This window comes from Scyliorhinus torazame, chromosome 14 (genome assembly GCF_047496885.1).
Source record: "Scyliorhinus torazame isolate Kashiwa2021f chromosome 14, sScyTor2.1, whole genome shotgun sequence".
NCBI lineage: Eukaryota > Metazoa > Chordata > Chondrichthyes > Carcharhiniformes > Scyliorhinidae > Scyliorhinus > Scyliorhinus torazame.
In genome coordinates this window covers 228766323-228787704 of record NC_092720.1, presented here as the reverse complement: position 1 = coordinate 228787704, position 21382 = coordinate 228766323, and the positions used below count along the sequence as shown (strand labels likewise).

The 21382-nt window shown below is 57.5% G+C and overlaps 1 protein-coding gene across 1 annotated transcript in view; it reads left to right on the top strand.

The window, feature by feature from the left end:
- The window catches only part of LOC140389448 (nucleoside diphosphate kinase homolog 5-like), a 170985-nt gene that overhangs the window by 128902 nt on the left and 20701 nt on the right, over nucleotides 1–21382 (top strand). Inside the window, exon 4 of the mRNA XM_072473583.1 lies at nucleotides 13956–14056. Within this exon, the coding sequence (XP_072329684.1) occupies nucleotides 13956–14056 (101 nt within the window). The remainder of the gene's footprint in view (nucleotides 1–13955; nucleotides 14057–21382) is intronic.

The window sequence follows — 21382 nt, the reverse complement described above, 5'->3', positions numbered from 1 at the left end:
CAGAGGGTGGGGGAGTATTTGGAGGGAGTGGGGTGGATACAGAGGGTGGGGGAGTATTTGGATAGAGTGAGGTGGATACAGAGGGTGGGGGAGTATTTGGAGACGCTGGGGTGGATACAGAGGGTGGGGGAGTATTTGGAGAGGCTGGGGTGGTTACAGAGGGTGAGGGAGTATTTGGAGGGAGTGGGGTGGATACAGAGGGTGGGGGAGTATTTGGAGGGAGTGGGGTGGATACAGAGGGTGGGGGAGTATTTGGAGAGGCTGGGGTGGATACAGAGGGTGGGGGAGTATTTGGAGGGAGTGAGGTGGATACAGAGGGTGGGGGAGTATTTGGAGAGGCTGGGGTGGGTACAGAGGGTGGGGGGGTATTTGGAGGGAGTGAGGTGGATACGGAGGGTGGGGGAGTATTTGGAGAGGCTGGGGTGGATAGAGAGGGTGGGGGAGTATTTGGAGGGAGTGAGGTGGATACAGAGGGTGGGGGGAGTATTTGGAGGGAGTGAGGTGGATACAGAGGGTGGGGGAGTATTTGGAGGGAGTGAGGTGGATACAGAGGGTGGGGGAGTATTTGGAGGGAGTGAGGTGGATACAGAGGGTGGGGGAGTATTTGGAGAGGCTGGGGTGGATACAGAGGGTGGGGGAGTATTTGGAGGGAGTGAGGTGGATACAGAGGGTGGGGGAGTATTTGGAGAGGCTGGGTGGATACAGAGGGTGGGGGCGTATTTGGAGGGAGTGAGGTGGATACAGAGGGTGGGGGAGTATTTGGAGTGAGTGAGGTGGATACAGAGGGTGGGGGAGTATTTGGAGGGAGTGAGGTGGATACAGAGGGTGGGGGAGTATTTGGAGGGACTGAGGTGGATACAGAGGGTGGGGGCGTATTTGGAGGGAGTGAGGTGGATACAGAGGGTGTGGGAGTATTTGGAGAGGCTGGGGTGGACACAGAGGGTGAGGGAGTATTTGGAGGGAGTGGGGTGGATACAGAGGGTGCAGGAGTATTTGGAGAGGCTGGGTGGATACAGAGGGTGGGGGAGTATTTGGGTAGAGTGAGGTGGATACAGAGGGTGGGGGAGTATTTGGAGTGAGTGAGAGGGATACAGAGGGTGGGGGAGTATTTGGAGGGAGTGGGGTGGATACAGAGGGTGGGGGAGTATTTGGATAGAGTGAGGTGGATACAGAGGGTGGGGGAGTATTTGGAGACGCTGGGGTGGATACAGAGGGTGGGGGAGTATTTGGAGAGGCTGGGGTGGTTACAGAGGGTGAGGGAGTATTTGGAGGGAGTGGGTGGATACAGAGGGTGGGGGAGTATTTGGAGGGAGTGGGGTGGATACAGAGGGTGGGGGAGTATTTGGAGAGGCTGGGGTGGATACAGAGGGTGGGGGAGTATTTGGAGGGAGTGAGGTGGATACAGAGGGTGGGGGAGTATTTGGAGAGGCTGGGGTGGGTACAGAGGGTGGGGGGGTATTTGGATAGAGTGAGGTGGATACAGAGGGTGGGGGAGTATTTGGAGACGCTGGGGTGGAAGCAGAGGGTGGGGGAGTATTTGGAGAGGCTGGGGTGGATACAGAGGGTGGGGGAGTATTTGGAGGGAGTGAGGTGGATACAGAGGGTGGGAGAGTATTTGGAGAGGCTGGGGTGGGTACAGAGGGTGGGGGGGTATTTGGAGGGAGTGAGGTGGATACGGAGGGTGGGGGAGTATTTGGAGAGGCTGGGGTGGATACAGAGGGTGGGGGAGTATTTGGAGGGAGTGAGGTGGATACAGAGGGTGGGGGAGTATTTGGAGAGGCTGGGTGGATACAGAGGGTGGGGGCGTATTTGGAGGGAGTGAGGTGGATACAGGGGGTGGGGGAGTTATTGTAGGGAGTGGGGTGGACACAGAGGGTGGGGGAGTATTTGGAGGGAGTGGGGTGGATACAGAGGGTGGGGGAGTATTTGGAGAGGCTGGGGTGGATACAGAGGGTGGGGGAGTATTTGGAGGGAGTGAGGTGGATACAGAGGGTTGGGGAGTATTTGGAGAGGCTGGCGTGGGTACAGAGGGTGGGGGGGTATTTGGAGGGAGTGAGGTGGATACGGAGGGTGGGGGAGTATTTGGAGAGGCTGGGGTGGATACATAGGGTGGGGGAGTATTTGGAGGGAGTGAGGTGGTTACAGAGGGTGGGGGGAGTATTTGGAGGGAGTGAGGTGGATACAGAGGGTGGGGGAGTATTTGGAGGGAGTGAGGTGGATACAGAGGGTGGGGGAGTATTTGGAGGGAGTGAGGTGGATACAGAGGGTGGGGGAGTATTTGGAGAGGCTGGGGTGGATACAGAGGGTGGGGGAGTATTTGGAGGGAGTGAGGTGGATACAGAGGGTGGGGGAGTATTTGGAGAGGCTGGGTGGATACAGAGGGTGGGGGCGTATTTGGAGGGAGTGAGGTGGATACAGGGGGTGGGGGAGTTATTGGAGGGAGTGGGGTGGACACAGAGGGTGAGGGCGTATTTGGAGGGAGTGAGGTGGATACAGAGGGTGTGGGAGTATTTGGAGAGGCTGGGGTGGATACAGCGGGTGGGGGAGTATTTGGAGGGAGTGGGGTGGATACAGAGGGTGGGGGAGTATTTGCAGGGAGTGAGGTGGATACAGAGGGTGGGGGAGTATTTGGAGTGAGCGAGAGGGATACAGAGGGTGGGGGAGTATTTGGAGGGAGTGAGGTGGATACAGAGGGTGGGGGAGTATTTGGAGTGAGTGAGAGGGATACAGAGGGTGGGGGAGTATTTGGAGGGAGTGAGGTGGATACAGAGGGTGGGGGAGTATTTGGAGGGAGTGGGGTGGATACGGAGGGTGGGGGAGTATTTGGAGAGGCTGGGGTGGATACAGAGGGTGGGGGAGTATTTGGAGGGAGTGAGGTGGATACAGAGGGTGGGGGAGCATTTGGAGGGAGTGGGGTGGATACAGAGGGTGGGGGAGTATTTGGAGAGGTTGGGGTGGATACAGAGGGTGGGGGAGTATTTGGAGGGAGTGAGGTGGATACAGAGGGTGAGGGAGTATTTGGAGGGAGTGAGGTGGATACAGAGGGTGCGGGAGTATTTGGAGAAGCTGGGGTGGATACAGAGGATCGGGGAGTATTTGGAGGGAGTGAGGTGGATACAGAGGGTGGGGGAGTATTTGGAGAGGCTGGGTGGATACAGAGGGTGGGGGCGTATTTGGAGGGAGTGAGGTGGATACAGGGGGTGGGGGAGTTATTGGAGGGAGTGGGGTGGACACAGAGGGTGGGGGAGTATTTGGAGGGAGTGGGGTGGATACAGAGGGTGGAGGAGTATTTGGAGAGGCTGGGTGGATACAGAGGGTGGGGGCGTATTTGGAGGGAGTGAGGTGGATACAGAGGGTGTGGGAGTACTTGGAGAGGCTGGGGTGGATACAGCGGGTGGGGGAGTATTTGGAGGGAGTGGGGTGGATACAGAGGGTGGGGGAGTATTTGGAGGGAGTGAGGTGGATACAGAGGGTGGGGGAGTATTTGGAGGGAGTGAGGTGGATACAGAGGGTGGTGGAGTATTTGGAGAGGCTAGGGTGGATACAGAGGGTGGGGGAGTATTTGGAGGGAGTGAGGTGGATACAGAGAGTGAGGGAGTATTTGGAGGGAGTGAGGTAGATACAGAGGGTGGGGGAGTATTTGGAGGGAGTGAGGTGGATACAGAGGGTGGGGGAGTATTTGGAGAGGCTAGGGTGGATACAAAGCGTGGGGGAGTATTTGGAGGGAGTGAGGTGGATACAGAGGGTGGGGGAGTATTTGGAGAGGCTGGGGTGGGTACAGAGGGTGGGGGAGTATTTGGAGGGAGTGAGGTGGATACAGAGAGTGGGGGAGTATTTGGAGGGAGTGAGGTGGATACAGAGGGTGGGGGAGTATTTGGAGAGGCTGCGGTGGATACAGAGGGTGGGGGAGTATTTGGAGGGAGTGAGGTGGATGCAGAGGGTGGGGGAGTATTTGGAGGGAGTGGGGTGGATACAGAGGGTGGGGGAGTATTTTGAGAGGCTGGGGTGGATACAGAGGGTGGGGGAGTATTTGTAGAGGCTGGGGTGGATACAGAGGGTGGGGGAGTATTTGGAGTGAGTGAAAGGGATACAGAGGGTGGGGGAGTATTTGGAGGGAGTGGGGTGGATACAGAGGGTGGGGGAGTATTTGGAGGGAGTGAGGTGGATACAGAGGGTGGGGGTATTTGGAGTGAGTGGGGTGGATACGGAGGGTGGGGGAGTATTTGGAGAGGCTGGGGTGGATACAGAGGGTGGGGGAGTATTTGGAGGGAGTGAGGTGGATACAGAGCGTGGGCGAGCATTTGGAGGGAGTGGGGTGGATACGGAGGGTGGGGGAGTATTTGGAGAGGCTGGGGTGGATACAGAGGGTGGGGGAGTATTTGGAGGGAGTGAGGTGGATACAGAGGGTGTGGGAGTATTTGGAGAGGCTGGGGTGGATACAGAGGGTGGGGGAGTATTTGGAGGGAGTGAGGTGGATACAGAGGGTGGCGGAGTATTTGGAGAGGCTGGGGTGGATTCAGAGGGTGAGGGCGTATTTGGAGGGAGTGAGGTGGATACAGAGGGTGGGGGAGTATTTGGAGGGAGTGGGGTAGATACGGAGGGTGGGGGAGTATTTGGAGAGGCTGGGGTGGATACAGAGGGTGGGGGAGTATTTGGAGGGAGTGAGGTGGATACAGGGGGTGGGGGAGCATTTGGAGGGAGTGGGGTGGATACGGAGGGTGGGGGAGTATTTGGAGAGGTTGGGGTGGATACAGAGGGTGGGGGAGTATTTGGAGGGAGTGAGGTGGATACAGAGGGTGAGGGAGTATTTGGAGGGAGTGAGGTGGATACAGAGGGTGCGGGAGTATTTGGAGAAGCTGGGGTGGATACAGAGGATCGGGGAGTATTTGGAGGGAGTGAGGTGGATACAGAGGGTGGGGGAGTATTTGGAGGGAGTGGGGTGGATACAGAGGGTGGAGGAGTATTTGGAGAGGCTGGGTGGATACAGAGGGTGGGGGCGTATTTGGAGGGAGTGAGGTGGATACAGAGGGTGTGGGAGTATTTGGAGAGGCTGGGGTGGATACAGCGGGTGGGGGAGTATTTGGAGGGAGTGGGGTGGATACAGAGGGTGGGGGAGTATTTGCAGGGAGTGAGGTGGATACAGAGGGTGGGGGAGTATTTGGAGTGAGTGAGAGGGATACAGAGGGTGGGGGAGTATTTGGAGGGAGTGGGGTGGATACAGAGGGTGGGGGAGTATTTGGATAGAGTGAGGTGGATACAGAGAGTGGGGGAGTATTTGGAGACGCTGGGGTGAATACAGAGGGTGGGGGAGTATTTGGAGAGGCTGGGGTGGTTACAGAGGGTGAGGGAGTATTTGGAGGGAGTGGGGTGGATACAGAGGGTGGGGGAGTATTTGGAGGGAGTGGGGTGGATACAGAGGGTGGGGGAGTATTTGGAGAGGCTGGGGTGGATACAGAGGGTGGGGGAGTATTTGGAGGGAGTGAGGTGGATACAGAGGGTGGGGGAGTATTTGGAGGGAGTGAGGTGGATACAGAGGGTGGGGGAGTATTTGGAGGGAGTGAGGTGGATACAGAGGGTGGGGGAGTATTTGGAGGGAGTGAGGTGGATACAGAGGGTGGGGGAGTATTTGGAGAGGCTGGGGTGGATACAGAGGGTGGGGGAGTATTTGGAGGGAGTGAGGTGGATACAGAGGGTGGGGGAGTATTTGGAGAGGCTGGGTGGATACAGAGGGTGGGGGCGTATTTGGAGGGAGTCAGGTGGATACAGGGGGTGGGGGAGTTATTGGAGGGAGTGGGGTGGACACAGAGGGTGAGGGAGTATTTGGAGGGAGTGGGGTGGATACAGAGGGTGGAGGAGTATTTGGAGAGGCTGGGTGGATACAGATGGTGGGGGCGTATTTGGAGGGAGTGAGGTGGATACAGAGGGTGTGGGAGTATTTGGAGTGAGTGAGAGGGACACAGAGGGTGGGGGAGTATTTGGATAGAGTGAGGTGGATACAGAGGGTGGGGGAGTATTTGGAGTGAGTGAGAGGGATACAGAGGGTGGGGGAGTATTTGGAGACGCTGGGGTGGATACAGAGGGTGGGGGAGTGTTTGGAGAGGCTGGGGTGGTTACAGAGGGTGAGGGAGTATTTGGAGGGAGTGGGGTGGATACAGAGGGTGGGGGAGTATTTGGAGGGAGTGGGGTGGATACAGAGGGTGGGGGAGTATTTGGAGAGGCTAGGGTGGATACTGCGGGTGGGGGAGTATTTGGAGGGAGTGAGGTGGATACAGAGGGTGGGGGAGTATTTGGAGAGGCTGGGGTGGGACAGAGGGTGGGGGGGTATTTGGAGGGAGTGAGGTGGATACGGAGGGTGGGGGAGTATTTGGAGAGGCTGGGGTGGATACAGAGGGTGGGGGAGAATTTGGAGGGAGTGAGGTGGATACAGAGGGTGAGGGAGTATTTGGAGGGAGTGAGGTGGATACAGAGGGTGCGGGAGTATTTGGACAAGCTGGGGTGGATACAGAGGATCGGGGAGTATTTGGGGGGAGTGAGGTGGATACAGAGGGTGGGGGAGTATTTGGAGAGGCTGGGTGTATACAGAGGGTGGGGGCGTATTTGGAGGGAGTGAGGTGGATACAGGGGGTGGGGGAGTTATTGGAGGGAGTGGGGTGGACACAGAGGGTGGCGGAGTATTTGGAGGGAGTGGGGTGGATACAGAGGGTGGAGGAGTATTTGGAGAGGCTGGGTGGATACAGAGGGTGGGGGCGTATTTGGAGGGAGTGAGGTGGATACAGAGGGTGTGGGAGTATTTGGAGAGGCTGGGGTGGATACAGCGGGTGGGGGAGTATTTGGAGGGAGTGGGGTGGATACAGAGGGTGGGGGAGTATTTGCAGGGAGTGAGGTGGATACAGAGGGTGGGGGAGTATTTGGAGTGAGCGAGAGGGGTACAGAGGGTGGGGGAGTATTTGGAGGGAGTGAGGTGGATACAGAGGGTGGGGGAGTATTTGGAGTGAGAGAGGGATACAGAGGGTGGGGGAGTATTTGGAGGGAGTGGGGTGGATACAGAGGGTTGGGGAGTATTTGGATAGAGTGAGGTGGATACAGAGGGTGGGGGAGTATTTGGAGACGCTGGGGTGGATGCAGAGGGTGGGGGAGTATTTGGAGAGGCTGGGGTGGATACAGAGGGTGGGGGCGTATTTGGAGAGGCTGGGTGGATACAGAGGGTGGGGGCGTATTTGGAGGGAGTGAGGTGGATACAGGGGGTGGGGGAGTTATTGGAGGGAGTGGGGTGGACACAGAGGGTGGGGGAGTATTTGGAGGGAGTGGGGTGGATACAGAGGTTGGGGGAGTATTTGGAGAGGCTGGGGTGGATACAGAGGGTGGGGGAGTATTTGGAGGGAGTGAGGTGGATACAGAGGGTTGGGGAGTATTTGGAGAGGCTGGGGTGGGTACAGAGGGTGGGGGGGTATTTGGAGGGAGTGAGGTGGATACGGAGGGTGGGGGAGTATTTGGAGAGGCTGGGGTGGATACATAGGGTGGGGGAGTATTTGGAGGGAGTGAGGTGGATACAGAGGGTGGGGGGAGTATTTGGAGGGAGTGAGATGGATACAGAGGGTGGGGGAGTATTTGGAGGGAGTGAGGTGGATGCAGAGGGTGGGGGAGTATTTGGAGGGAGTGAGGTGGATACAGAGGGTGGGGGAGTATTTGGAGAGGCTGGGGTGGATACAGAGGGTGGGGGAGTATTTGGAGGGAGTGAGGTGGATACAGAGGGTGGGGGAGTATTTGGAGAGGCTGGGTGGATACAGAGGGTGGGGGCGTATTTGGAGGGAGTGAGGTGGATACAGGGGGTGGGGGAGTTATTGGAGGGAGTTGGGTGGACACAGAGGGTGAGGGAGTATTTGGAGGGAGTGGGGTGGATACAGAGGGTGGAGGGGTATTTGGAGAGGCTGGGTGGATACAGAGGGTGGGGGCGTATTTGGAGGGAGTGAGGTGGATACAGAGGGTGTGGGAGTATTTGGAGAGGCTGGGGTGGATACAGCGGGTGGGGGAGTATTTGGAGGGAGTGGGGTGGATACAGAGGGTGGGGGAGTATTTGCAGGGAGTGAGGTGGATACAGAGGGTGGGGGAGTATTTGGAGTGAGCGAGAGGGATACAGAGGGTGGGGGAGTATTTGGAGGGAGTGAGGTGGATACAGAGGGTGGGGGAGTATTTGGAGTGAGTGAGAGGGATACAGAGGGTGGGGGAGTATTTGGAGGGAGTGGGGTGGATACAGAGGGTGGGGGAGTATTTGGATAGAGTGAGGTGGATACAGAGGGTGGGGGAGTATTTGGAGACGCTGGGGTGGATACAGAGGGTGGGGGAGTATTTGGAGAGGCTGGGGTGGTTACAGAGGGGGAGGGTGTATTTGGAGGGAGTGGGGTGGATACAGAGGGTGGGGGAGTATTTGGAGTGAGTGGGGTGGATACAGAGGGTGGGGGAGTATTTGGAGATGCTGGGGTGGATACAGAGGGTGGGGGAGTATTTGGAGGGAGTGAGGTGGATACAGAGGGTGGGGGAGTATTTGGAGAGGCTGGGGTGGGTACAGAGGGTTGGGGGGCATTTGGAGGGAGTGAGGTGGATACGGAGGGTGGGGGAGTATTTGGAGAGGCTGGGGTGGATACAGAGGGTGGGGGAGTATTTGGAGGGAGTGAGGTGGATACAGAGGGTGGGGGAGTATTTGGAGGGAGTGAGGTGGATACAGAGGGTGGGGGAGTATTTGGAGGGAGTGAGGTGGATACAGAGGGTGGGGGAGTATTTGGAGGGAGTGAGGTGGATACAGAGGGTGGGGGAGTATTTGGAGAGGCTGGGGTGGATACAGAGGGTGGGGGAGTATTTGGAGGGAGTGAGGTGGATACAGAGGGTGGGGGAGTATTTGGAGAGGCTGGGTGGATACAGAGGGTGGGGGCGTATTTGGAGGGAGTGAGGTGGATACAGGGGGTGGGGGAGTTATTGGAGGGAGTGGGGTGGACACAGAGGGTGAGGGAGTATTTGGAGGGAGTGGGGTGGATACAGAGGGTGGAGGAGTATTTGGAAAGGCTGGGTGGATACAGATGGTGGGGGTGTATTTGGAGGGAGTGAGGTGGATACAGAGGGTGTGGGAGTATATGGAGTGAGTGAGAGGGATACAGAGGGTGGGGGAGTATTTGGATAGAGTGAGGTGGATACAGAGGGTGGGGGAGTATTTGGAGTGAGTGAGAGGGATACAGAGGGTGGGGGAGTATTTGGAGGGAGTGGGGTGGATACAGAGGGTGGGGGAGTATTTGGATAGAGTGAGGTGGATACAGAGGGTGGGGGAGTATTTGGAGACGCTGGGGTGGGTACAGAGCGTGGGGGAGTATTTGGAGAGGCTGGGGTGGTTACAGAGGGTGAGGGAGTATTTGGAGGGAGTGGGGTGGATACAGAGGGTGGGGGAGTATTTGGAGGGAGTGGGGTGGATACAGAGGGTGGGGGAGTATTTGGAGAGGCTGGGGTGGATACAGAGGGTGGGGGAGTATTTGGAGGGAGTGAGGTGGATACAGAGGGTGGGGGAGTATTTGGAGAGGCTGGGGTGGGTACAGAGGGTGGGGGGGTATTTGGAGGGAGTGAGGTGGATACGGAGGGTGGGGGAGTATTTGGAGAGGCTGGGGTGGATACAGAGGGTGGGGGAGTATTTGGAGGGAGTGAGGTGGATACAGAGGGTGGGGGAGTATTTGGAGGGAGTGAGGTGGATACAGAGGGTGCGGGAGTATTTGGACAAGCTGGGGTGGATACAGAGGATCGGGGAGTATTTGGAGGGAGTGAGGTGGATACAGAGGGTGGGGGAGTATTTGGAGAGGCTTGGGTGGATACAGAGGGTGGGGGCGTATTTGGAGGGAGTGAGGTGGATACAGGGGGTGGGGGAGTTATTGGAGGGAGTGGGGTGGACACAGAGGGTGGGGGAGTATTTGGAGGGAGTGGGGTGGATACAGAGGGTGGGGGAGTATTTGCAGGGAGTGAGGTGGATACAGAGGGTGGGGGAGTATTTGGAGTGAGCGAGAGGGATACAGAGGGTGGGGGAGTATTTGGAGGGAGTGAGGTGGATACAGAGGGTGGGGGAGTATTTGGAGTGAGTGAGAGGGATACAGAGGGTGGGGGAGTATTTGGAGGGAGTGGGGTGGATACAGAGGGTGGGGGAGTATTTGGATAGAGTGAGGTGGATACAGAGGGTGGGGGAGTATTTGGAGACGCTGGAGTGGATGCAGAGGGTGGGGGAGTATTTGGAGAGGCTGGGGTGGATACAGAGGGTGGGGGAGTATTTGGAGGGAGTGAGGTGGATACAGAGGGTGGGAGAGTATTTGGAGAGGCTGGGGTGGGTACAGAGGGTGGGGGGGTATTTGGAGGGAATGAGGTGGATACGGAGGGTGGGGGAGTATTTGGAGAGGCTGGGGTGGATACAGAGGGTGTGGGAGTATTTGGAGGGAGTGAGGTGGATACAGAGGGTGGGGGAGTATTTGGAGAGGCTGGGTGGATACAGAGGGTGGGGGCGTATTTGGAGGGAGTGAGGTGGATACAGGGGGTGGGGGAGTTATTGGAGGGAGTGGGGTGGACACAGAGGGTGGGGGAGTATTTGGAGGGAGTGGGGTGGATACAGAGGGTGGAGGAGTATTTGGAGAGGCTGGGTGGATACAGAGGGTGGGGGCGTATTTGGAGGGAGTGAGGTGGATACAGAGGGTGTGGGAGTATTTGGAGAGGCTGGGGTGGATACAGCGGGTGGGGGAGTATTTGGAGGGAGTGGGGTGGATACAGAGGGTGGGGGAGTATTTGCAGGGAGTGAGGTGGATACAGAGGGTGGGGGAGTATTTGGAGTGAGCGAGAGCGATACAGAGGGTGGGGGAGTATTTGGAGGGAGTGAGGTGGATACAGAGGGTGGGGGAGTATTTGGAGTGAGTGAGAGGGATACAGAGGGTGGGGGAGTATTTGGAGGGAGTGGGGTGGATACAGAGGGTGGGGGAGTATTTGGATAGAGTGAGGTGGATACAGAGGGTGGGGGAGTATTTGGAGACGCTGGGGTGGATACAGAGGGTGGGGGAGTATTTGGAGAGGCTGGGGTGGTTACAGAGGGTGAGGGAGTATTTGGAGGGAGTGGGATGGATACAGAGGGTGTGGGAGTATTTGGAGGGAGTGAGGTGGATACAGAGGGTGGGGGAGTATTTGGAGAGGCTGGGTGGATACAGAGGGTGGGGGCGTATTTGGAGGGAGTGGGGTGGATACAGAGGGTGGGGGAGTATTTGCAGGGAGTGAGGTGGATACAGAGGGTGGGGGAGTATTTGGAGTGAGCGAGAGCGATACAGAGGGTGGGGGAGTATTTGGAGGGAGTGAGGTGGATACAGAGGGTGGGGGAGTATTTGGAGTGAGTGAGAGGGATACAGAGGGTGGGGGAGTATTTGGAGGGAGTGGGGTGGATACAGAGGGTGGGGGAGTATTTGGATAGAGTGAGGTGGATACAGAGGGTGGGGGAGTATTTGGAGACGCTGGGGTGGATACAGAGGGTGGGGGAGTATTTGGAGAGGCTGGGGTGGTTACAGAGGGTGAGGGAGTATTTGGAGGGAGTGGGGTGGATACAGAGGGTGGGGGAGTATTTGGAGGGAGTGGGGTGGATACAGAGGGTGGGGGAGTATTTGGAGAGGCTGGGGTGGATACAGAGGGTGGGGGAGTATTTGGAGGGAGTGAGGTGGATACAGAGGGTGGGGGAGTATTTGGAGAGGCTGGGGTGGGTACAGAGGGTGGGGGGGGGTATTTGGAGGGAGTGAGGTGGATACGGAGGGTGGGGGAGTATTTGTAGAGGCTGGGGTGGATAGAGAGGGTGGGGGAGTATTTGGAGGGAGTGAGGTGGATACAGAGGGTGGGGGGAGTATTTGGAGGGAGTGAGGTGGATACAGAGGGTGGGGGAGTATTTGGAGGGAGTGAGGTGGATACAGAGGGTGGGGGAGTATTTGGAGGGAGTGAGGTGGATACAGAGGGTGGGGGAGTATTTGGAGAGGCTGGGGTGGATACAGAGGGTGGGGGAGTATTTGGAGGGAGTGAGGTGGATACAGAGGGTGGGGGAGTATTTGGAGAGGCTGGGTGGATACAGAGGGTGGGGGCGTATTTGGAGGGAGTGAGGTGGATACAGAGGGTGGGGGAGTATTTGGAGTGAGTGAGGTGGATACAGAGGGTGGGGGAGTATTTGGAGGGAGTGAGGTGGATACAGAGGGTGGGGGAGTATTTGGAGGGACTGAGGTGGATACAGAGGGTGGGGGCGTATTTGGAGGGAGTGAGGTGGATACAGAGGGTGTGGGAGTATTTGGAGAGGCTGGGGTGGACACAGAGGGTGAGGGAGTATTTGGAGGGAGTGGGGTGGATACAGAGGGTGGAGGAGTATTTGGAGAGGCTGGGTGGATACAGAGGGTGGGGGAGTATTTGGAGTGAGTGAGAGGGATACAGAGGGTGGGGGAGTATTTGGGTAGAGTGAGGTGGATACAGAGGGTGGGGGAGTATTTGGAGTGAGTGAGAGGGATACAGAGGGTGGGGGAGTATTTGGAGGGAGTGGGGTGGATACAGAGGGTGGGGGAGTATTTGGATAGAGTGAGGTGGATACAGAGGGTGGGGGAGTATTTGGAGACACTGGGGTGGATACAGAGGGTGGGGGAGTATTTGGAGAGGCTGGGGTGGTTACAGAGGGTGAGGGAGTATTTGGAGGGAGTGGGTGGATACAGAGGGTGGGGGAGTATTTGGAGGGAGTGGGGTGGATACAGAGGGTGGGGGAGTATTTGGAGAGGCTGGGGTGGATACAGAGGGTGGGGGAGTATTTGGAGGGAGTGAGGTGGATACAGAGGGTGGGGGAGTATTTGGAGAGGCTGGGGTGGGTACAGAGGGTGGGGGGGTATTTGGAGGGAGTGAGGTGGATACGGAGGGTGGGGGAGTATTTGGAGAGGCTGGGGTGGATACAGAGGGTGGGGGAGTATTTGGAGGGAGTGAGGTGGATACAGAGGGTGGGGGAGTATTTGGAGGGAGTGAGGTGGATACAGAGGGTGGGGGAGTATTTGGAGGGAGTGAGGTGGATACAGAGGGTGGGGGAGTATTTGGAGGGAGTGAGGTGGATACAGAGGGTGGGGGAGTATTTGGAGTGAGTGAGGTGGATACAGAGGGTGGGGGAGTATTTGGAGAGGCTGGGGTGGATACAGAGGGTGGGGGAGTATTTGGAGGGAGTGAGGTGGATACAGAGGGTGGGGGAGTATTTGGAGAGGCTGGGGTGGATACAGCGGGTGGGGGGTATTTGGAGGGAGTGAGGTGGATACAGAGGGTGGGGGAGTATTTGGAGAGGCTGGGGTGGGTACAGAGGGTGGGGGGTATTTGGAGGGAGTGAGGTGGATACGGAGGGTGGGGGAGTATTTGGAGAGGCTGGGGTGGATACAGAGGGTGGGTGAGTATTTGGAGGGAGTGAGGTGGATACAGAGGGTGGGGGAGTATTTGGAGGGAGTGAGGTGGATACAGAGGGTGGGGGAGTATTTGGAGGGAGTGAGGTGGATACAGAGGGTGGGGGAGTATTTGGAGGGAGTGAGGTGGATACAGAGGGTGGGGGAGTATTTGGAGGGAGTGAGGTGGATACAGAGGGTGGGGGAGTATTTGGAGGGAGTGAGGTGGATACAGAGGGTGGGGGAGTATTTGGAGGGAGTGAGGTGGATACAGAGGGTGGGGGAGTATTTGGAGAGGCTGGGGTGGATACCGAGTGAGTTTTCATAGTGGGGGAGTATTTGAGGGGAGGGGTGGATACGGGGGGAGTGTACATGGGACAGTATTTGGAAGGTGTTGTTCCGTCATTTGGGGTCCGCACCTCCTCAGTCCTGCAGGTTCTAGTCTCAGATATTTAATGTTTCGAAGGAGCTGATGGAATTCACTGTGATGAATTTGACTCTCTTCATATTTATTGCTTCTAGTTTACGGGCAATATACGGAACTGATAAAATTCAGAATGCGTTACACGGCAGTGACTGCTTTAACACGGCAGAGAGAGAGATTCACTTTATGTTCCCAAATGGTGAGTTTCAGAGAGAGGCAGTGATTTAGAATTGATCCGTTAATTTAGAGATGGCCAGGGTAAGAATAGAGATAACGTCATTGCTCACTCCAGACCCCATTACAGAATCCAGGCGAACTCAAAATGAGCATTTCCACCCAGAACAGGAACAGGAGGAGCCCATTCAGCCCCTCGAGCCTGTTACACTGGAACAGGAGGAGGCCCATTCAGCCCCTCGAGCCTGTTACTCAGGAACAGGAGGAGGCCCATTCAGCCCCTCGAGCCTGTTACACTGGAACAGGAGGAGGCCCATTCAGCCCCTCGAGCCTGTTACACTGGAACAGGAGGAGGCCCATTCAGCCCCTCGAGTCTGTTACACAGGAACAGGAGGAGGCCCATTCAGCCCCTCGAGCCTGTTACACAGGAACAGGAGGAGGCCCATTCAGCCCCTCGAGTCTGTTACACAGGAACAGGAGGAGGCCCATTCAGCCCCTCGAGCCTGTTACACTGGAACAGGAGGAGGCCCATTCAGCCCCTCGAGCCTGTTACACTGGAACAGGAGGAGGCCCATTCAGCCCCTCGAGTCTGTTACACAGGAACAGGAGGAGGCCCATTCAGCCCCTCGAGTCTGTTACACAGGAACAGGAGGAGGCCCATTCAGCCCCTCGAGCCTGTTACACAGGACCAGGAGGAGGCCCATTCAGCCCCTCGAGCCTGTTACACTGGAACAGGAGGAGGCCCATTCAGCCCCTCGAGTCTGTTACACAGGAACAGGAGGAGGCCCATTCAGCCCCTCGAGCCTGTTACACAGGACCAGGAGGAGGCCCATTCAGCCCCTCGAGCCTGTTACACTGGAACAGGAGGAGGCCCATTCAGCCCCTCGAGTCTGTTACACAGGAACAGGAGGAGGCCCATTCAGCCCCTCGAGCCTATTACTCAGGAACAGGAGGAGCCCATTCAGCCCCTCGAGCCTGTTACTCAGGAACAGGAGGAGCCCATTCAGCCCCTCGAGCCTGTTACACTGGAACAGGAGGAGCCCATTCAGCCCCTCAAGCCTGTTACACAGGAACAGGAGGAGGCCCATTCAGCCCGTCGAGCCTGTTACTCAGGAACAGGCGGAGCCCATTCAGCCCCTCGAGCCTGTTACACAGGAACAGGAGGAGCCCATTCAGCCCCTCAAGCCTGTTACACAGGAACAGGAGGAGGCCCATTCAGCCCCTCGAGTCTGTTACACAGGAACAGGAGGAGGCCCATTCAGCCCCTTGCGTCTGTGACACAGGAACAGGAGGAGGCCCATTCAGCCCCTCGAGTCTGTTACACCGGAACAGGAGGAGGCCCATTCAGCCCCCCGAGCCTGTTACACAGGAACAGGAGGAGGCCCATTCAGCCCCTCGAGTCTGTTACACAGGAACAGGAGGAGGCCCATTCAGCCCCTCAAGTCTGTTACACTGGAACAGGAGGAGCCAATTCAGCCCCTCAAGCCTGTTACACAGGAACAGGAGGAGGCCCATTCAGCCCCTCGAGCCAGTTACTCAGGAACAGGAGGAGCCCATTCAGCCCCTCGAGCCTGTTACACAGGAACAGGAGAGCCCATTCTGCCCCTCAAGCCTGTTACACAGAACAGGAGGAGGCCCATTCAGCCCCTCGAGTCTGTGACACAGGAACAGGAGGAGCCCCATTCAGCCCCTTGCGTCTGTGACACAGGAACAGGAGGAGGCCCATTCAGCCCCTCGAGCCTGTTACACAGGAACAGGAGGAGGCCCATTCAGCCCCTCGAGCCTGTTACACAGGAACAGGAGGAGGCCCATTCAGCCCCTCAAGCCTGTTACACTGGAACAGGAGGAGGCCCATTTAGCCCCTTGGGTATGTTACACAAGAACAGGAGGAGGCCATTCTATCCCTCGAGTCTGTGACACAGGAACAGGAGGAGCCCATTCAGCCCCTCGAGTCTGTTACACAGGAACAGGAGGAGGCCCATTCAGCCCCTCCAGTCTGTGACACAGGAACAGGAGGAGGCCCATTCAGCCCCAAGAGTCTGTTACTCAGGAACAGGAGGAGGCCCATTCAGCCCCTCGAGCCTGTTACACAGGAACAGGAGGAGGCCCATTCAGCCCCCTCCTCGAGCCTGTTACACAGGAACAGGAGGAGGACCATTCAGCCCCTCGAGCCTGTTACTCAGGAACAGGCGGAGCCCATTCAGCCCCTCGAGCCTGTTACACAGGAACAGGAGGAGGCCCATTCAGCCCCTCAAGCCTGTTACACAGGAACAGGAGGAGGCCCATTCAGCCCCTCGAGCCTGTTACACAGGAACAGGCGGAGGCCCATTCGGCCCCTCGAGCCTGTTACACAGGATCAGGAGGAGGCCCATTCAGCCCCTCGAGTCTGTTACACCGGAACAGGAGGAGGCCCATTCAGCCCCTCGAGTCTGTTACACAGGAACAGGAGGAGGCCCATTCAGCCTCTCGAGTCTGTTACACAGGAACAGGAGGAGCCCATTCAGCCCCTCAAGCCTGTTACACAGGAACAGGAGGAGGCCCATTCAGCCCCTCGAGCCTGTTACACAGGAAGAGGAGGAGGCCCATTCAGCCCCTCGAGTCTGTGACACAGGAACAGGAGGAGGCCCATTCAGCCCCTCGAGCCTGTTACACAGGAACAGGAGGAGGCCCATTCAGCCCCTCGAGTCTGTTACACTGGAACAGGAGGAGGGGTATTCAGCCCCTCGAGCCTGTTACACAGGAACAGGAGGAGGCCCATTCAGCCCCTCGAGCCTGTTACACTGGAACAGGAGGAGCCCATTCAGCCCCTCAAGCCTGTTACACAGGAACAGGAGGAGGCCCATTCAGCCCGTCGAGCCTGTTACTCAGGAACAGGCGGAGCCCATTCAGCCCCTCGAGCCTGTTACACAGGAACAGGGGGTGCCCATTCAGCCCCTCAAGCCTGTTACACAGGAACAGGAGGAGGCCCATTAAGCCCCTCGAGTCTGTTACACAGGAACAGGAGGAGGTCCATTCAGCCCCTCGAGCCTGTTACACTGGAACAGGAGGAGGCCCATTCGGCCCCTCGAGCCTGTTACACAGGAACAGGAGGAGGCCCATTCAGCCCCTCGAGCCTGTTACTCAGGAACAGGAGGAGCCCATTCAACCCCTCGAGCCTGTTACACAGGAACAGAAGGAGCCCATTCAGCCCCTCGAGTCTGTTACACCGGAACAGGAGGAGGCCCATTCAGCCCCCCGAGCCTGTTATACAGGAACAGGAGGAGGCCCATTCAGCCCCTCGAGTCTGTTACACAGGAATAGGAGGAGGCCCATTCAGCCCCTCGAGCCTGTTACACAGGAACAGGAGGAGGCCCATTCAGCCCCTCAAGCCTGTTACACTGGAACAGGAGGAGGCCCATTCAGCCCCTTGAGTATGTTACACAAGAACAGGAGGAGGCCATTCTATCCCTCGAGTCTGTGACACAGGAACAGGAGGAGGCCCATTCAGCCCCCTCCTCGAGCCTGTTACACAGGAACAGGAGGAGGCCCATTCAGCCCCTCCAGTCTGTGACACAGGAACAGGAGGAGGCCCATTCAGCCCCTCGAGTCTGTTACTCAGGAACAGGAGGAGGCCCATTCAGCCCCTCGAGCCTGTTACACAGGAACAGGAGGAGGACCATTCAGTCCCTCGAGCCTGTTACTCAGGAACAGGAGGAGCCCATTCAGCCCCTCGAGCCTGTTACACAGGAACAGGAGGAGCCCATTCAGCCCCTCAAGCCTGTTACACAGGAACAGGAGGAGGCCCATTCAGCCCCTCGTGTCTGTTACACAGGAACAGGAGGAGCCCATTCAGCCCCTCGAGTCTGTTACACAGGAACAGGAGGAGCCCATTCAGCCCCTCAAGTCTGTTACACAGGAACAGGAGGAGGCCCATTCAGCCCCTCAAGCCTGTTACACAAGAACAGGAGGAGGCCCATTCAGCCCCTCGAGCCTGTTACACAGGAACAGGAGGAGGCCCATTCGGCCCCTCGAGTCTGTTACACAGGAACAGGAGGAGGCCCATTCAGCCCCTCGAGTCTGTTACACCGGAACAGGAGGAGGCCCATTCAGCCCCTCAAGTCTGTTACACCGGAACAGGAGGAGGCCCATTCAGCCCCTCGAGTCTGTTACACAGGAACAGGAGGAGGCCCATTCAGCCTCTCGAGTCTGTTACACAGGAACAGGAGGAGCCCATTCAGCCCCTCAAGCCTGTTACACAGTAACAGAAGGAGGCCCATTCAGCCCCCTCCTCGAGCCTGTTACACAGGAACAGGAGGAGGCCCATTCAGCCCCTCGAGTCTGTGACACAGGAACAGGAGGAGGCCCATTCAGCCACTCGAGTCTGTTACACTGGAACAGGAGGAGGGGTATTCAGCCCCTCGAGTCTGTTACACAGAAACAGGAGGAGGCCCATTCAGCCCCTCGAGCCTGTTACACAGGAACAGGAGGAGGCCCATTCAGCCACTCGAGTCTGTTACACTGGAACAGGAGGAGGGGTATTCAGCCCCTCGCGTCTGTTACACAGAAACAGGAGGAGGCCCATTCAGCCCCTCGAGCCTGTTACACTGGAACAGGAGGAGCCCATTCAGCCCCTCGAGTCTGTTACACAGGAATAGGAGGAGGCCCATTCAGCCCCTCGAGCCTGTTACACAGGAACAGGAGGAGGCCCATTCAGCCCCTCAAGCCTGTTACACTGGAACAGGAGGAGGCCCATTCAGCCCCTTGAGTATGTTACACAAGAACAGGAGGAGGCCATTCTATCCCTCGAGTCTGTGACACAGGAACAGGAGGAGGCCCATTCAGCCCCCTCCTCGAGCCTGTTACACAGGAACAGGAGGAGGCCCATTCAGCCCCTCGAGTCTGTGACACAGGAACAGGAGGAGGCCCATTCAGCCCCTCGAGTCTGTTACTCAGGAACAGGAGGAGGCCCATTCAGCCCCTCGAGCCTGTTACACAGGAACAGGAGGAGGCCCATTCAGTCCCTCGAGCCTGTTACTCAGTAACAGGAGGAGCCCATTCAGCCCCTCGAGCCTGTTACACAGGAACAGGAGGAGCCCATTCAGCCCCTCAAGCCTGTTACACAGGAATAGGAGGAGGCCCATTCAGCCCCTCGTGTCTGTTACACAGGAACAGGAGGAGCCCATTCAGCCCCTCGAGTCTGTTACACAGGAACAGGAGGAGCCCATTCAGCCCCTCAAGTCTGTTACACAGGAACAGGAGGAGGCCCATTCAGCCCCTCAAGCCTGTTACACAAGAACAGGAGGAGGCCCATTCAGCACGTCGAGCCTGTTACATAGGAACAGGAGGAGGCCCATTCGGCCCCTCGAGTCTGTTACACAGGAACAGGAGGAGGCCCATTCAGCCCCTCGAGTCTGTTACACAGGAACAGGAGGAGGCCCACTCAGCCCCTCGAGCCTGTTACACAGGAACAGGAGGAGGCCCATTCAGCCACTCGAGTCTGTTACACTGGAACAGGAGGAGGGGTATTCAGCCCCTCGAGTCTGTTACACAGGAACAGGAGGAGGCCCATTCAGCCCCTCAAGCCTGTTACACTGGAACAGGAGGAGGCCCATTCAGCCCCTTGAGTCTGTTACACAGGAACAGGAGGAGGCCCATTCAGCCCCTCAAGCCTGTTACACTGGAACAGGAGGAGGCCCATTCAGCCCCTCGAGTCTGTTACACAGGAACAGGAGGAGGCCCATTCAGCCACTCGAGTCTGTTACACTGGAACAGGAGGAGGGGTATTCAGCCCCTCCAGTCTGTGACACAGGAACAGGAGGAGGCCCATTCAGCCCATCGAGTCTGTTACTCAGGAACAGGAGGAGCCCATTCAGCCCCTCGAGCCTGTTACACAGGAACAGGAGGAGCCCATTTAGCACCTCAAGCCTGTTACACAGGAACAGGAGGAGGCCCATTCAGCCCCTCGTGTCTGTTACACAGGAACAGGAGGAGCCCATTCAGCCCCTCGAGTCTGTTACACAGGAACAGGAGGAGCCCATTCAGCCCCTCAAGTCTGTTACACAGGAACAGGAGGAGGCCCATTCAGCCCCTCAAGCCTGTTACACAAGAACAGGAGGAGGCCCATTCAGCCCCTCGAGCCTGTTACACAGGAACAGGAGGAGGCCCATTCGGCCCCTCGAGTCTGTTACACAGGAATAGGAGGAGGCCCATTCAGCCCCTCAAGTCTGTTACACCGGAACAGGAGGAGGCCCATTCAGCCCCTCGAGTCTGTTACACAGGAACAGGAGGAGGCCCATTCAGCCTCTCGAGTCTGTTACACAGGAACAGGAGGAGCCCATTCAGCCCCTCAAGCCTGTTACACAGTAACAGAAGGAGGCCCATTCAGCCCCCTCCTCGAGCCTGTTACACAGGAACAGGAGGAGGCCCATTCAGCCCCTCGAGTCTGTGACACAGGAACAGGAGGAGGCCCATTCAGCCACTCGAGTCTGTTACACTGGAACAGGAGGAGGGGTATTCAGCCCCTCGAGTCTGTTACACAGAAACAGGAGGAGGCCAATTCAGCCCCTCGAGCCTGTTACACAGGAACAGGAGGAGGCCCATTCAGCCACTCGAGTCTGTTACACTGGAACAGGAGGAGGGGTATTCAGCCCCTCGAGTCTGTTACACAGAAACAGGAGGAGGCCCATTCAGCCCCTCGAGCCTGTTACACTGGAACAGGAGGAGCCCATTCAGCCCCTCAAGCCTGTTACACAGGAACAGGAGGAGGCCCATTCAGCCCGTCGAGCCTGTTACTCAGGAACAGGCGGAGCCCATTCAGCCCCTCGAGCCTGTTACACAGGAACAGGGGGTGCCCATTCAGCCCCTCAAGCCTGTTGCACAGGAACAGGAGGAGGCCCATTCAGCCCCTCGAGTCTGTTACACAGGAACAGGAGGAGGTCCATTCAGCCCCTCGAGCCTGTTACACTGGAACAGGAGGAGGCCCATTCGGCCCCTCGAGCCTGTTACACAGGAACAGGAGGAGGCCCATTCAGCCCCTCGAGCCTGTTACTCAGGAACAGGAGGAGCCCATTCAGCCCCTCGAGCCTGTTACACAGGAACAGAAGGAGCCCATTCAGCCCCTCGAGTCTGTTACACCGGAACAGGAGGAGGCCCATTCAGCCCCCCGAGCCTGTTATACAGGAACAGGAGGAGGCCCATTCAGCCCCTCGAGTCTGTTACACAGGAATAGGAGGAGGCCCATTCAGCCCCTCGAGCCTGTTACACAGGAACAGGAGGAGGCCCATTCAGCCCCTCAAGCCTGTTACACTGGAACAGGAGGAGGCCCATTCAGCCCCTTGAGTATGTTACACAAGAACAGGAGGAGGCCATTCTA